The sequence below is a fragment of the Triturus cristatus genome, chromosome 9 (assembly GCF_964204655.1).
Source record: "Triturus cristatus chromosome 9, aTriCri1.1, whole genome shotgun sequence".
Classification (NCBI taxonomy): domain Eukaryota; kingdom Metazoa; phylum Chordata; class Amphibia; order Caudata; family Salamandridae; genus Triturus; species Triturus cristatus.
The window spans coordinates 464428788-464442633 of record NC_140592.1 but is presented as its reverse complement, the minus strand read 5'-3'; the positions used below and the strand labels follow the sequence as shown (position 1 = coordinate 464442633).

Sequence of the window (13846 nt, the reverse complement as noted above, 5' to 3'; positions counted from 1 at the left end):
TGGAGTGGTGTGCAGTGGGGTGTCAAAGAGTGGAGTAGCGTATAATAGACTGGGGTACAACGCAGTGGCATAGAGTGGAGTGCCATAGAGTGGAGTGCTATATAGTGTAGTGGGTTACACTGGAATAGTGTACAGTGGAGTGCCATAAAGTGGCATAGAGTTGAGTGCAATAGCATAGAGTGGAGACGTGTAGAGTGGAGTGACCTAGAGTGGAATAGCACAGAGTGGAGTGCCTTAGAGAGGAGTAGCATAGAGAGGTGTGGCATAGAGTGGAGTGGCGTAGAGTGGAATAGCTTTGAGTGGAACAGCATAGAGTGAAGAGATACAGAGCAGGAGTGGTGTGGAGTGGAGGGGCGTAGAGTGGAGTGGCGTAGAGTGAAATGGTATAGAGTGGAATAGCATACAGCATCATAGCATAGAGTGGAGTGGTGTAAAGTGAAATAGTGTAGCATGGAGTGGTGTAAAGTGGAATAGTGTAGCGTGGAATGGAGAGGTGCGGTGTACAGTGGAAAACGTAGAGTGGAATGGCAGAGAGTGGAGTGGTGTAAAGTCAAGTGGCACAGAGTGGAATGATGTAGAGTCGAGTGGTGTAGAGTGTAATAGCATAGTGTCAAGATGTACATTTGGGTGGCATAGAGCGGAGTGGTGCAGAGTGGAATATTGTACCGTGGAGTGGCTTAGAATGGAGTGGAGTAGTGTGGAGTGGCATAGATTCCAGTGGCGTACAGTGGAACAGCGTAGAATGGAGTGGCACAAATTGGAGTGGCGTATGGCAGAGTGGTGTAAAGCAGAGTGGCATAGAGTTGAGTGGCAAAGAGGGGGGAGTGGAGTGGCGTAGAATGGAATAGCGTTGAGTGTTGTGGCGATCAATGGAGTGGCATAGAACGGAATAGAGTAGCCTGGAGTGGCATAGAATGGGGTGGCATAGAGTATAGTGGCATAGAGTGGAATAGCGCAGGTTGGAGTGGCATAGAGTGGAGTGACGTAGAGTGGAGTGCCCAGAGTGGAGTGGAGTAGAATAGGGTAGAGTGGAGTGGCACAGATTGGAATAGCATAGAGTGGCATAGAGTGCTGTAGAGTTGAGTGACATACAGTGGAATAGCTTAGAGTGGAGTGGCATTGAGTGAAGTGGCATACAGTAGAATGCCATTCAGTGCAGTGGCATAGAGTTGAGTGGCGTAGAGTGAAGTGACATACAGTGGAGTAGAGTGGAATTGTGTAGAGTGGAGTGGCATGGAGTAGCAGAGAATGCACTGGTGCAGAAGCATAAAATGGAAAGGCATAGAGAGGAGTGCCAGAGAGTGGAATGGATTAGACTGGAGTGGTGTAGAGAGGAGTGGCATAAAGTGGCATCGCACTGAGTGGAGTGACGTAGAGTGGAGTGGCATACAGTGGTGTGGCATACAGTGGAATGGAGTACACTGGAACAGCGAAGAGTAGCATAGAGTGGAATAGCGTACAGTGTTGTTGCAGTGGAGTGCCGTAGCGTGGGGTGCAGTAGGGTGGAATAGCGTAGCATGAATTTGCATAGAATGTAGTGGCATAAAGTGGGGTAGAGTAGAATAGCGTAGAGCGGAGTGGCATAGAGTGGAATGGTGTACTGTGGAGTGGCATAAAGAGGATTGCCGTAGACTGGAGTGCCGTAGATTGGAGTACCATACAATGGAATAGCATAGGGTGGATGAGCGTAAAGTGAAATAGCATCAAGTGGAATGGCGTAGGGAAGTGTGATGTAGAGTGTAGTGGCATAGAGTGTAGTGTTGTTTTTGGTAGTAGCTCTAAATTGTTAAAGTAGTGTCAAGTTATAAGTCACAAAACACTTAGCTATGTATTGTGCCATAGTATACTGCAATTACTTCACGGTATATTGTGGTACATGTCGATTACAAGGCAGTATATCATTGGCTGATGGATACCTTTACAAAAGTAAAATGCAGCCATGTAGTTTTCACTACACTTTGGATGTGTTCTGGATTACAGCTTTAAATATAGATAATTAGTATGTTTTATTTTTGTTTTTATTGCTGTTCCCTACCTATTTCCACGTTTTAAAGGGGTAATAGGTAGAGAAATGTATTTATTTTTTCTATATATTTTTTTAAATGTTTACAGGACAACGCTAGTACCTACAAAGTACTGGAGCAGTTACAAGAAAAATACAAAAGTAAATATGTAAAAAACCCAAAATACACTGTTCTCCACTATATTTGTGAATTATAGTGTAGAACAGTATAATCTATTTTACAAATTACATTTATTTTACATTTTTATAACTAGTGCAGTACTTTCTAGGTAGTACTGCTGTACTTCGTTCATCTTTTTTAAAAGTAAATATTTTAAATGAAAATACACTGCAGTACACTATACTTGTGAAATATAGTGCAGCATAGTGTACTTTAATTTTTTTTACATATTTAATTACTTTTTCAATTTTTTTTAAGTACCATGGTTCTTTCTAAGTAGTACAGTGGTACTCCGTTAGCTGTTTTCAAATAACACATAGAAATATAGAAATTATTTTTCCTATCTATTACCACTTTAATAAAATTGTAATAGGTGAGGAAAAATATCAAATGTACTACTTACCTTTATCCTAGGTTCTAACCCAGAACACAGCCATAATGTGGTAAAAACAACATGGCCATGTTTTACTTTTGTAAAGACAGCCATTAGCCAATCGTATACTGCCTTGTCACCGGCAAGTACTGCATAATTACTGTGGTATACAGCAGTCTGTGATAGCCCTAAGTTTTAGTGTTTTATAAGTTTAAAAAAACTTACCCTACTTACCTCTACTGCAAAAAGTCACATCTATACACCATATCCTAGAAGCGTGCCAAATATCATTGAAATCTGACGGCCCGTTTTCCTGCTACACCTGAGTGCAAAGTCTGTGCAAAATGCATTGGTGGAAAAATGCGTTTTAGGACCGCCTCTTCTCTTTGCACCCCCTTGATGATACACCACAAAACTTTACATTGGCCGCCAATGTTGAAAAAGTGTCCACAAAGTTTTGTGGAGATTAGTCAAAAGAGCAAAAATTTGAGGAATTCCTATATCTGGTAAACCTAAAAATAACTACAGGGTAACTACCACCACTCTGTAATATATTTGATGTGTGAGTTTCGGGCAGGGAGTGCTATCTTTATGCAAGGGAGATTCAGATGTATATTGAATTTGACATAATGCAACCAGATTCCAATAAACCTCAGGGCTTGATTTCTGAAGACTCTGTTTGTAAGGGGGAAGTGCTTTTGGGGAACAGCACAGTACAAACAGGAAAGGGCAGGTAGATGCTGAAAGACCTACAAAATAATGGTTTCAGGTCACTGAATTGTATGTGAGGTGTGGGAGCCACACTGTATTTTTATGGACATTTCACCATATGGTGAGATGTCAACAAAGCTATGGAGATACTGGAGTGTCAGTGGAGGTAGACAATGCGGACTCGATGGTCACGCACATGGAGAAGGCGATCACATAACTTGAGGGATGAGGAATAATTGAAGATGAATGCGCAGTGGAGAAAGAAAGTCTGCTGCACATAGGGTTAGAGAAGAGGATGGTTGCTGATAAATATGTTAGCAAAACATGTACACTGATTGCCCCTGGATGTGGGCAAGGAGTAGGCTCCTATGAATTTGGTTGTGGGGGTGAGATGGGCTAGTTGGTTATAAGCCACTGGGCAGGCTGTGGGAAGACAAAATAGTACTGATGTCTGTGGTGTACTGCAGGAGGACCAAATTGCACAGACTTCAGATTTATGGCTAGGCTAGTTCCACAATACAGACACTGTCTTCCTGGAATTATCTACTTTCTAAAAGTAATTGTAATAATATGAACATTAATAATGTCAACTACTAAAAAGGTACTTAGGTCCTTATTTAGAGTTTAGTGGACAGGGTACTCATGTGCTGCTGTATACTGCCCTCAAACTCACAGCCCACCCTCTCTATTTAGAATCAGGTGGACCATCATGGTTTCACTGCCGGTGTCCCCCCTGGTTGGGCAGGTGGCCTGCTGGAATCGGGGCCGTCGATGTGAGTACAAAAGACTATCACCCCTATTTAAGCGGGAGGTCCAATGTATTTCTTTTCTGTTCGAGGCCACTAGGGAATGGTGAGTGACCTGATAGAAAAAAAGAAAATGACCCCCACAACGTTGAAGAACAGTCCTAGGATGTCAGGGTCATTAGACTTTCAGTGACTTGAGAGACTGCTGTGGTGACATCTTCTTTGATGGCACATCTATTCCATCAAGTCCAGGGGAGATCTCTAAACATAGCAGGAGGCAGTTTGTCAGGGTGGTGGAGGTAATGACCTCTGCCACACTGGTAGACACCAGGCAGAAATCTCCAAACTTTAAATGAGGTCCATAGTCAAAAACACTGAATTCAAAAGCTTCAAACCTATACTCCACTAACAAAAAGCACAAATCATCTTGTTTTGGGTCAAAGAGTCCAACATAAATAATAATAGGAGAATCCGAGGCTACATCGGGCACCTTATATGTAAAAGTGGATGCGAGAGGCACATTGTGAATCACAGATTAACAACTGAGGATAGAGACAATAGGTTGGAATCAGAGTGGTATGGGGTTCAAATGAGGCTCTCTCTCAGCCTACCAAATACTACCAACAACTACCTTTGAGCAATTGAAGCACCCAATTACACCTCTAAACCCTGTCTCAAGCACACCTGCCTCATCACCCTGTTAATAAACTTTTTATTTTTATAGTTTCTTTATTTTCAGTGTTTAGACAAAATATCGGGAAGAAAATATAGTGTGGACAAAATATAGTGTCAAGAATATCCAGTACAACAATATAATGAAGGTAAGTTTTGATAGGTAAGTAAAGTTTTACCATATACAACTCCACATATATGTACCATGGTAATATATATATCTTCAAGGCACATGCATGTGGAGCTAAGAACAGTAAATCTATACTTACCTTATTGCACTTATTTTCTCAATATTTTGGTCCTCAATATTTCTGACACAATATTCTGTCCAAACAATATTTTGGTTACAGATATTCTGTCAGTGATCCTTATTTTCACTCTATATTTTGTAGATGATGATGATGATGCACTCTGCCTCTTACCTCCACAGTCTCATTGAACCATTCCATATCAGGAATACTTTTCAACGTGGAAGAGTGTCACGCATTTGGGACCTGATATAGGCCATGTTTTCTTGAATTTGTCTCAGTTCTTGTTGAAAATCGATCACATCAAAAGCACTTAAGGAAGGCACGTTCCTTACCCTCCTGACACAACATCTTCACATACTTACTCAGACACTCATCTGCGATAAATCATCCCAGGAAAAACAAATGTGAAGCAAAGTTGTACTATTGGCAAATTGCATACTATTTTAGTGCCAAACAAGATTACCATTGGAAACAATTTCAACATGGCTTATTAGGGAAAGCCCTCCTTTGAAGACATGGGTGCCTGGAGTATAATATTGCATAATTTTTTGCTAAACTTTGGGAACATTATATGAAATAAGGCAGCAGTATGCAAACTATGACTTGCCGGTGTCACCACTGTAATTCTCCATGTGCAACAGTTTCCTGGTGCCAAAAATGAAGCACAATCTCATCAAATTTCACAAATTTTGCATTTGGTAAAATAGAAGAATTTCATGAATTTCACCAGCACAATTAAACTGTTGGTGCCTGAATCAAAATGTGCCCAGGCATAAACATATTGTGATTGTAACAGTACAAATAACTTCCTTCTAGAATGGGTCTACAATTCTGGACTCTCTCCAGACATTGATCCTGAATCTCCAGAGCTCTAGTGTCACGTCACCACAAACACCTAAATACTCAAGACATTCTGTCATGCAGCCATGTACATATCACTTGTACCTATGCAGCGCCTGTTCTGGAGCCTGTATCCGGGTCTACAAGAGCGACACTGGAAGGACCCCACAGTGTTGACACACTCCTGGCCGCCACAGGTCACAGGACTTTCACACTCGTTGATATCTGAAATATATATTTATTGAAGAGCGGTCACGTCACTACCAACTCAATGAGTTATGAACAAGCACACAACTGGCAGATCAGAGTTAAAGTTGCAAGTTCCTGCTAGCCAATCAACCATTTGTACTTAATTTGCACCAGTGGCTCCCATTGGTGGGCAGCGCTACTCATTTTTGGGGACTGGGATTTATTTGTCACCATCAGACTTTGACCCTCAGGTAGAGAGAGAAAAGGCAGAAAAGAGAGAAAGAAGGAGGAATAGAAAGATAAAAGAAACGGTGGAAAAAGGAGGAATTGGGGACAAAAAAAGCAAGCAAAGCTAAAGAGAAGAGTAGGGGGTTGGAAACAAAGAGGCATGAGGTGGACCCAAAACTAGGCAGCCTTGATATTCAGCAGCACTGCCTTTTGAACCCCAAGAATATCTTCTTGGTTTTTGAACTTTTAGGGCAATCCCTTCTTTCACATGTGTTCATGCCCAATATAATGCCTTATATTTTTGGTTCTGCTAAAGGCGAAGCCCTGCGCTGATCTCATTGCACTTTTTTTTATCATAGCTTACAACTAGGTATGAGCAAAGTTCATCTGCAGCATTTGTGGGAAAAAATCAACAAAGGAAATTTTCAAGTTATAAAAAAACAGCAAAAATGCACTCTTGGTATAGGAAATATTTTACAAAAAATTTTGTTTGACAATTATTTTAATAGCATTTTTTGTTGAGGATGCGTCAACCGCAAGCTTTGGAATGTTTACAAACTTGAATATTTCACAAAGAGAAACTTCTTTCACATCAGAAAATTTCACAGGTAAACCATAATATCTACGTTGTGACAAAATTCATGAAGTAGACGGGGTCTTGACATCAACATGTCTCCTCTATTTTATTTATTTTGTCATGCAAAAAATGGCCCTGATTTCGGGATAATTCTGTGACCTGTCCAGAGAGGTCAGAGTCCTTTTATTTAGCCATCTTGACAGACACCAATATTCACTCTCACACGAGTTTTTGTGTAATTGACCACTCAGTGAGCTCCCTCTGAGCCCTAGACACTGCCTCCTCCTAGGTGGAGCATACCTTCTTTTTGGAAGAATATAAGAGCTATTTTTGTCAAGGCAAAGACAAGGTTCTGAGGGGGATATGTACAAGGAAGAGGAGGAGAGAGGAGTTAGCCTTCCTGGCTTAACACCTCTCTCCTCCACTTCTGAAATGGAAGGCTGCACCATATTTACAAGAATGAGGTGCAGCCTCGCGATTCCCCCTGCAATGGCGCTAAGTTTACCATAGTGCAAGGGTGCCTGCGTTCAGGGGAGGATTGTTAATGTGTAGGATAGTGTCCCTTCATGCACATAAACAATCCTAAAAGGCCATTCTGTCAATTTCATGTGTGCTGCTTTAGTGCCAATTCCAGTGGAGAAATCACTGGAAAATGTCATTCACTAAATTATTCTAGTGTGAGAAAAAATCCCACCAGTGGATTCCCCTCAGGATTAAGCATTTCCACCAGAAAATCTGAATATTTTCTGTCTCCACTCAGCTGTAAATCAGACCAGTTAACAATTACGTTTGATGATGATACTGAACCTTTATCTAGAGCAGTGATATTCAAAGTACGGCCCGGGGGCCGCATGCGGCCCTCCTGACGTTACATGCTGCCCCCTGGGCAGCAACAGCTCTTGGCTGCCATTTACTCGACTCACACCTAACATGAAAAAAAAGTTATATATACAGCAAACACTTATTTAAAGGTTAATTGCAGTTAATGAAAGGAAGTTACCAGGCACTTAACTTTAGGAACATCTTCATTTGTAAAGACAAGCACTAGATATACATGCTTTGTTTCCCCTACACCCACGTCACACCCCCTGTTGGCATCAGTGCAGCCCTCAGTCACACCATAGACCAAACTTTGCGTCCCCCGGGAAAATGTTTGTGAGTACCCATGATCTAGGGCAACAGATCAATAAACAGAGTGTAGAAGTGTTTTATTTGTTTAGGAAAATAAAAAAACATATGTTACGGGGAGCCAACATGTATCTAAAGAGCCTGGTACTGGCACTGGCACTGTCAAATGCTAGAATCTCTATATGCCATGGCATTCTAAGTTGATGCCACATCCTGCCTCTTTCTTCCACCACAACGCTTCCTGTCTCTTTACCTCACACTTGTAGGTTCTGTTTTATCCTTTTCTCCTTACGTCACTTTTTCATATCGTTACCTCTCACCAAAGTTCACCCTTTTTGCCTCTCGTTCTAGCTGTTCAAAAGCTCACAAGTCCATGAGCCCAAAAAAGGGTGCCGTTGCCCAGCAGTTGCAACCAATATCTTAAACCCTTGCAGATAATCAATGCTTAATTTGAGCTGGTGGTTTCAAGTGCAACAATACCAGTGCTTTTCATCAACACCAGTTAAGGACACATCTATTTATGGGGGGATTAAGTGATTTGCCCAGAATCACAGGATGTTGAGTCGAGACGAGACTAGGACCTGTTTCCCCAGTTCCGAAGTTGGCAGCTCTGGCCATTATGCCACATCCTCTCCCCAATTTCATGGTTTGTACTTGGTTCTGTTTTAGGCAGCGCTAACAGGAGAAATAGGCTGGGAAGCTACCTCCTGATGAGAGCCCCAGCACTTTTTTTTTTTAGAAATTAGCCACTGCAGTTAATGCCTTGCACTTACATATGTTAGCACAGGGATTTGTGGGCCAACTCGAAATCTAGGTGGTGTTTCTTGCCCACTGTGCACATTGTATTTATGTTACTTTTTAAAGCATCACTAAAGTTATCAGATCCACAAAGTCTTGTATGTATGTCTTAGCTGCAGATTTTTTGCAGTCATCGTAACGACAGTAAAACATCCTGTGATCCTAGGCAAATCACTTAATCTCCCCGTGCCTAACAAAAATGAATATGTCCTTCTGTAACGAAACTGGTGCTCATGTAAAGTGCTCTGATACCCGATTTCTCGGGTCTAGTTCGTGCTATATAAAACTCTAAAAAAACAAAAACAAATATGCGCAAGGAATTTACTGAGCCAATTATGGATTTACCACTCTGTAACATAATTCACCATGTGCTGCAAATTAGAAGATTTCAACAATAATATATTTCTAGCTCAAAGGCATCAATGGTTTTTATTAGAGATCCATGCATGGTGCCACTTAGTGGTAGACCCAAAGCAAATTTTAACCGTGCTCCTTTCAGCTACCCCTCGCTCTTTTTAATTGGCCTTTTTGCATATTTTAATTAACCCTGCTGAATACTGTGGTCCTGCATTGCCGCAAAAGTCCAATCGCCCTCTCTGTATGTCTGGACCGCCGTGAACGTTATTCACTCTTGATTCTGACTTCCATCTTGAGTGACTGTTCTTTATAAGCTTACTTTTCTTTGTTGTCTTTTGCAGGGCTTGCTCACTGGACCTGCCCCCCCCCCCAGTCCTCAGACACCCTGTGTGATCATAGGCAGCTCTGTTACAGGTATTCCCCCATTGTCTCCGTTATCACAAGTCCCTGGCAGACTCTTAACAATAGTATTCCTATTTCCAGGTATAGTTTTCTGGTACATAATTGGAACATCACTCAGAATTGACACCATATTTACATCAGAGATGGCCAAATTCACCAAGTCAGAAGGTCCACAGAGTCCCACGAGCCATTTTGTGGTACCTCCAAGCACTTTAAGCGTAGATGAGTAAGCAGTGGTGTGGGGCTGTTGTGTGTTGTTTATACTGAAAGTAGTGATAGTTGGAAGCTAATCTATCGCGGGTCTAGGTTAGAGAACTTTGAAGATGGTCTCGCTCTCCATGTAGCTTCAATGTTTCTTCTCCACCATTTATTATTTCCTATACACAGTTTACCAAAGCACATACCAGTCCAAGGCATCTCTGTATTGCACAACAACCAGAAATTACTAAATTTGTCACTTCCCACCCCATTTCCTAAGCAAAAGCTTATAACTTTGCGGCCACGGGCACTTATAGAACAAGCCATCTGCACACTGTACATACAGAATTCACAAATGAGATTTAACGATGAGTAGCCACACTGAAATGATGATAAAATGCGCAGAATGTATAGTCAAGGTAAAAGAGCTGAAAAATTCATTCGATTACTCGATAAAAAGATGGAAATTTTCTAAAACATAGCTTTTCCTTAATAGATGTTTGCATGTGAAAGAGAATTGCAGGAGGTCACTGGTAGGGTGACCACACAACCTGGTTCTGCACTTTGCTGTGGAAGACCAATGCATTCTGGGAACTATAGCCAATGCAAACTGGGTCCGTGATGGCAAGAAAAGTCTGCAGGTAGCCACCCTTGCTCCATAACCAATCTAGTTACAAGACTAGAAAATGACACAATAATAACCTGTTATATAGTATTAAAAGAAAATAACCTCTGGATAGAGGAGGTGCTCTTCATGCAAGTTAATGAGTTTGCTGAATTATAGCTGGTCAACGAGAAAGAACTGGGTGCTGCTGTGGGAGGACTCCTTCCATGATGGCTTCTATAAAGTACAACACAAGGTCGCATACGAAGAGCATTCAAATTTTTTTAAATTTAAATCCATAGATGGACCAGTGGATGAAGGTGGCATATTGTTAAAAAGTCTATAAAATGCTAGCTAAATCCTTTAACGTCAAACCTATAGGGCCTGATTCACAAAAGTAATCTGAGACAAAATCTTTAAGACCAAAACTTAAGATTGATTGAGACAAAATCCTAACTTTAGTACTCGTAAATGCCTTCTGTGAATATTGAAAGTCGTAAAGTTAGGATTTTGTCTCAGATTACTTTTGTGAATCGGTCCCATATTGTCCAATGCCCAAGGACAATTAAAACCCACTAACCCTGCGGTCCCAGAGTTATTTCTTACTACTTAATTAACACACATGCACATTTCAATTAGCCCATTCCAGATGTTAGATACAATTTTCAGTATTCCATGGGTAGGAAACCATACTTTGCGTCTTACCGACACACTCTGCTTCCTGAATGTTGAGTCTAAACCCAGCGGGGCACACGCACCGGAAGCTACCAGCTGTGTTCTCGCAGCGCCCAGACCCGCAAGGGCGTGGGCTTTGGCGGCATTCATCTATATCTAAAGGAAGAAATTGGGAGATCTTCAGTATTTTGTTTGCATTCTTACCTTTTTCTCTACTGTTTTTTTTCCTTGTAGACAGAGGACGTATGCCATTTGAGAGTCGGTGATATTAGGGCCTGGCCAAAAAACACCATTCTGCAGTACATAAAGTAGTTCATCAGTAGCACTATTCATATATTACCCAATGGAATTCAAAAGCCTACGGCTGGAGCTCCCTGCCTATCTTTCCTGTGTGGACATTTCCTCTGCGGTGGCAGAAGTCTCCACACACGTAGGTATCCAATTTTGTAGTAAATGTATTAAGATTAAAGGAGTAAGACCATTTCAATTTGCAATTCATGACCTGAACACATGTACCTTAACCTTCGAATGAGGGGGCACTGATTTATAAAAGAACAGGATTGTCTAATATTTTTACTCTGCCCTGGTTGGATTGACTACAACCAGCATATCTTCATCAGTCGTCTGAGAATAGTCCAAGAGACAATTTTTAAAGTTAAAAAAACGTCTATTTTGTGTCAGCATTACAATTACTTGCCAAAGTGGTAACTCGTAGACTCTCTAAAAATAGCTGGTACTATCTTAAGTAAATTTAAGATAGCTGCCTAGACTACCAAAATCTTTTTTGTACTATTTGTGGGACTTGTTGTAGGCCTGTGTGTTTGGTTTGTAAGGCACGTTATCTACCCCCTGTTGGTATTTGTGCAACATATATTTAAGTGTTCTCTTTCCTTATGTCATTGCATTGAGGTCATTAGTGTACATTGAAGCAAACAATCCCGAGGTAGCAATCACAAAAAAGAGTGGGTTTGTGGTCGTTTAGGTGATTTGAGTCCTGGGCCCTGCTGCTCTGCAGGCAGAATGAAGTGGGTTGACACGCTCCTACATGATTTCGGTTGAACTGACAGCCCATTTACTCTCACAAGTGAATGGAGAAAAAAAGTAAAGGACATATTCAGCCTTCGCCATTATATTGTTATGATTCCATACGGCTGCACAGCCATGCAAGGGGGGTGGTGTGCCCTTTTTCAGGAGGAGTCCTTCTGTTTGAACAAATTAGACGACCTCTCTAACTGTGTGAGCCAGTATATGAGCTCTGTATACCGCAGCTCGGAAATATGGGGTAGCAACTATTGCTCAGTGTCTTCTAGCGGAGCAGTCTGCAATGCAATTTATCAACAAGCATTGGCAAAACCAATAGGTCTGGCAGTGCCTGCCCGTCTTTTGATTTTGTCAGTGCTTGCTTTGTTTTTGCAAAACTTAATTCTCGTGGAAGCTGCTGGCCCCTCGTCAATATAAAAGAGCACTGGCTTAAACAAATATTTTTGGTCTCAAAAAACACACATTGTTTTTCCCTGCCCTCATGTGGCCGCTCTCTTCTTCTTTCCGGGACAGCTCTCTGCAGCCCACTGTCAGCCTTTGAGACCCTTTGCCAACCCTGTACTCACCCCCTCACCCTGTGAGAAGAGTAAAAGTAGACTTCAAATTAAAGTTTTCTTTTCTTGGGGAGACAACTTTCTATCGTGAATTGTATCATTTGTTCTCTTGTGCTTCAGTGTTTCTTGTGTAGAGTAAATAACATCAGACTAATGAAGCACTTTTCTGTAGGTGTGTAATTAAACTACAAGGTCCCAAATTAGCGAACCTACCCACACAATTCAGGGCCTGATTATGATACCGGGCGGCGGCACCACCGCCTGACATCACGGCGGTCGGAAGACTGCCTGACATGCAGGCGGTCATTCCAACCACCAAATTATGATAGGACCACTGGTGTGATGGTCGGACACTGTCCTTTTCCATTGCAGCTTGTGGTGCCGCCCAGGTAAAGGGCTGCAGCCCATGCCGCAATGGAAAAGGACAATATGTGCACATTCATGCACCGTGTGCCATGCACCATGTGGTGCGTTGCACATGGTGTCTGGCTGTGTGTGGGGGCACTACAGGTGCCCCCAGACCCACTTTTCAGTGGCCCACAATGGAGTTGGACCCTGTTTGGGGCACCCAGATGCCGTTTCCAACAGCTTTTCCATGGTGGTGGGACCGCCATGAAAAGGATGTGGGAAATGGTAATCATGATCCCGATGGCGGTGCCTGCTCGGCACTGCTCCCATTAAGGGAATATGATTACAACCACTGCCCCAATGGGATCGTCCCCCCAGTTTCTATTCTGACCACCGGCATGGTAATGCGGCGGTAGGACTGTGTCCCTGACTGTTGGGCGGACCGCATCCGACGGCCTGTCAGCGGTGATCCACCTGACATTGTAATGACCCCCTCAAATGCAGATGTTTGTAAATGTCAAAAACATGCCTCACCAGCTATGCACATAGGCAGCAAATAGCAATCGTTTGTGAGCAGTGTTCCCACGCTGGAGATATTCTGTTTGCTTAGTGCATGCCATAAGTCTAGACAATATTTATTTTCACATAGTGAAACACATATAATTAATATCTGAAACTTTTTAAATGGAATTGAAGATAGAGAAAGTTTCCGTTAGCTCCACTGCTTGGAATTGTGCTTTTTCGGTGACTGTGTGACATTTGGCAAAGGGCACTTAAGTCTTTTTAGCCCCTATTTGACATGACTAATAATATATTTCTGTTTATTTGACTGAGGCGATTTTTTGAATGCATGCCAAGTACCTTTTGTGTGCTTTGCTTTAAAGACATCTGGATGACTATACACGACCTTATTTAGTGAGTAATACATTGCATTTTTATTCTCTTTGTTAGATGTTCATGTGTGTGCTTTC

General features: G+C 42.0%; 1 protein-coding gene across 4 annotated transcripts in view; it reads right to left on the bottom strand.

Moving 5' to 3' along the window:
* The window catches only part of LTBP4 (latent transforming growth factor beta binding protein 4), a 1245426-nt gene that overhangs the window by 151871 nt on the left and 1079709 nt on the right, over positions 1-13846 (bottom strand). For all 4 annotated transcript variants that reach the window (XM_085625396.1, XM_085625398.1, XM_085625397.1 and 1 more), the window contains exons 18-19: positions 10963-11088; positions 5882-6001 (exon numbers count right to left, since the gene is read on the bottom strand). In XM_085625396.1, the coding sequence (XP_085481522.1) occupies positions 5882-6001; positions 10963-11088 (246 nt within the window). The remainder of the gene's footprint in view (positions 1-5881; positions 6002-10962; positions 11089-13846) is intronic.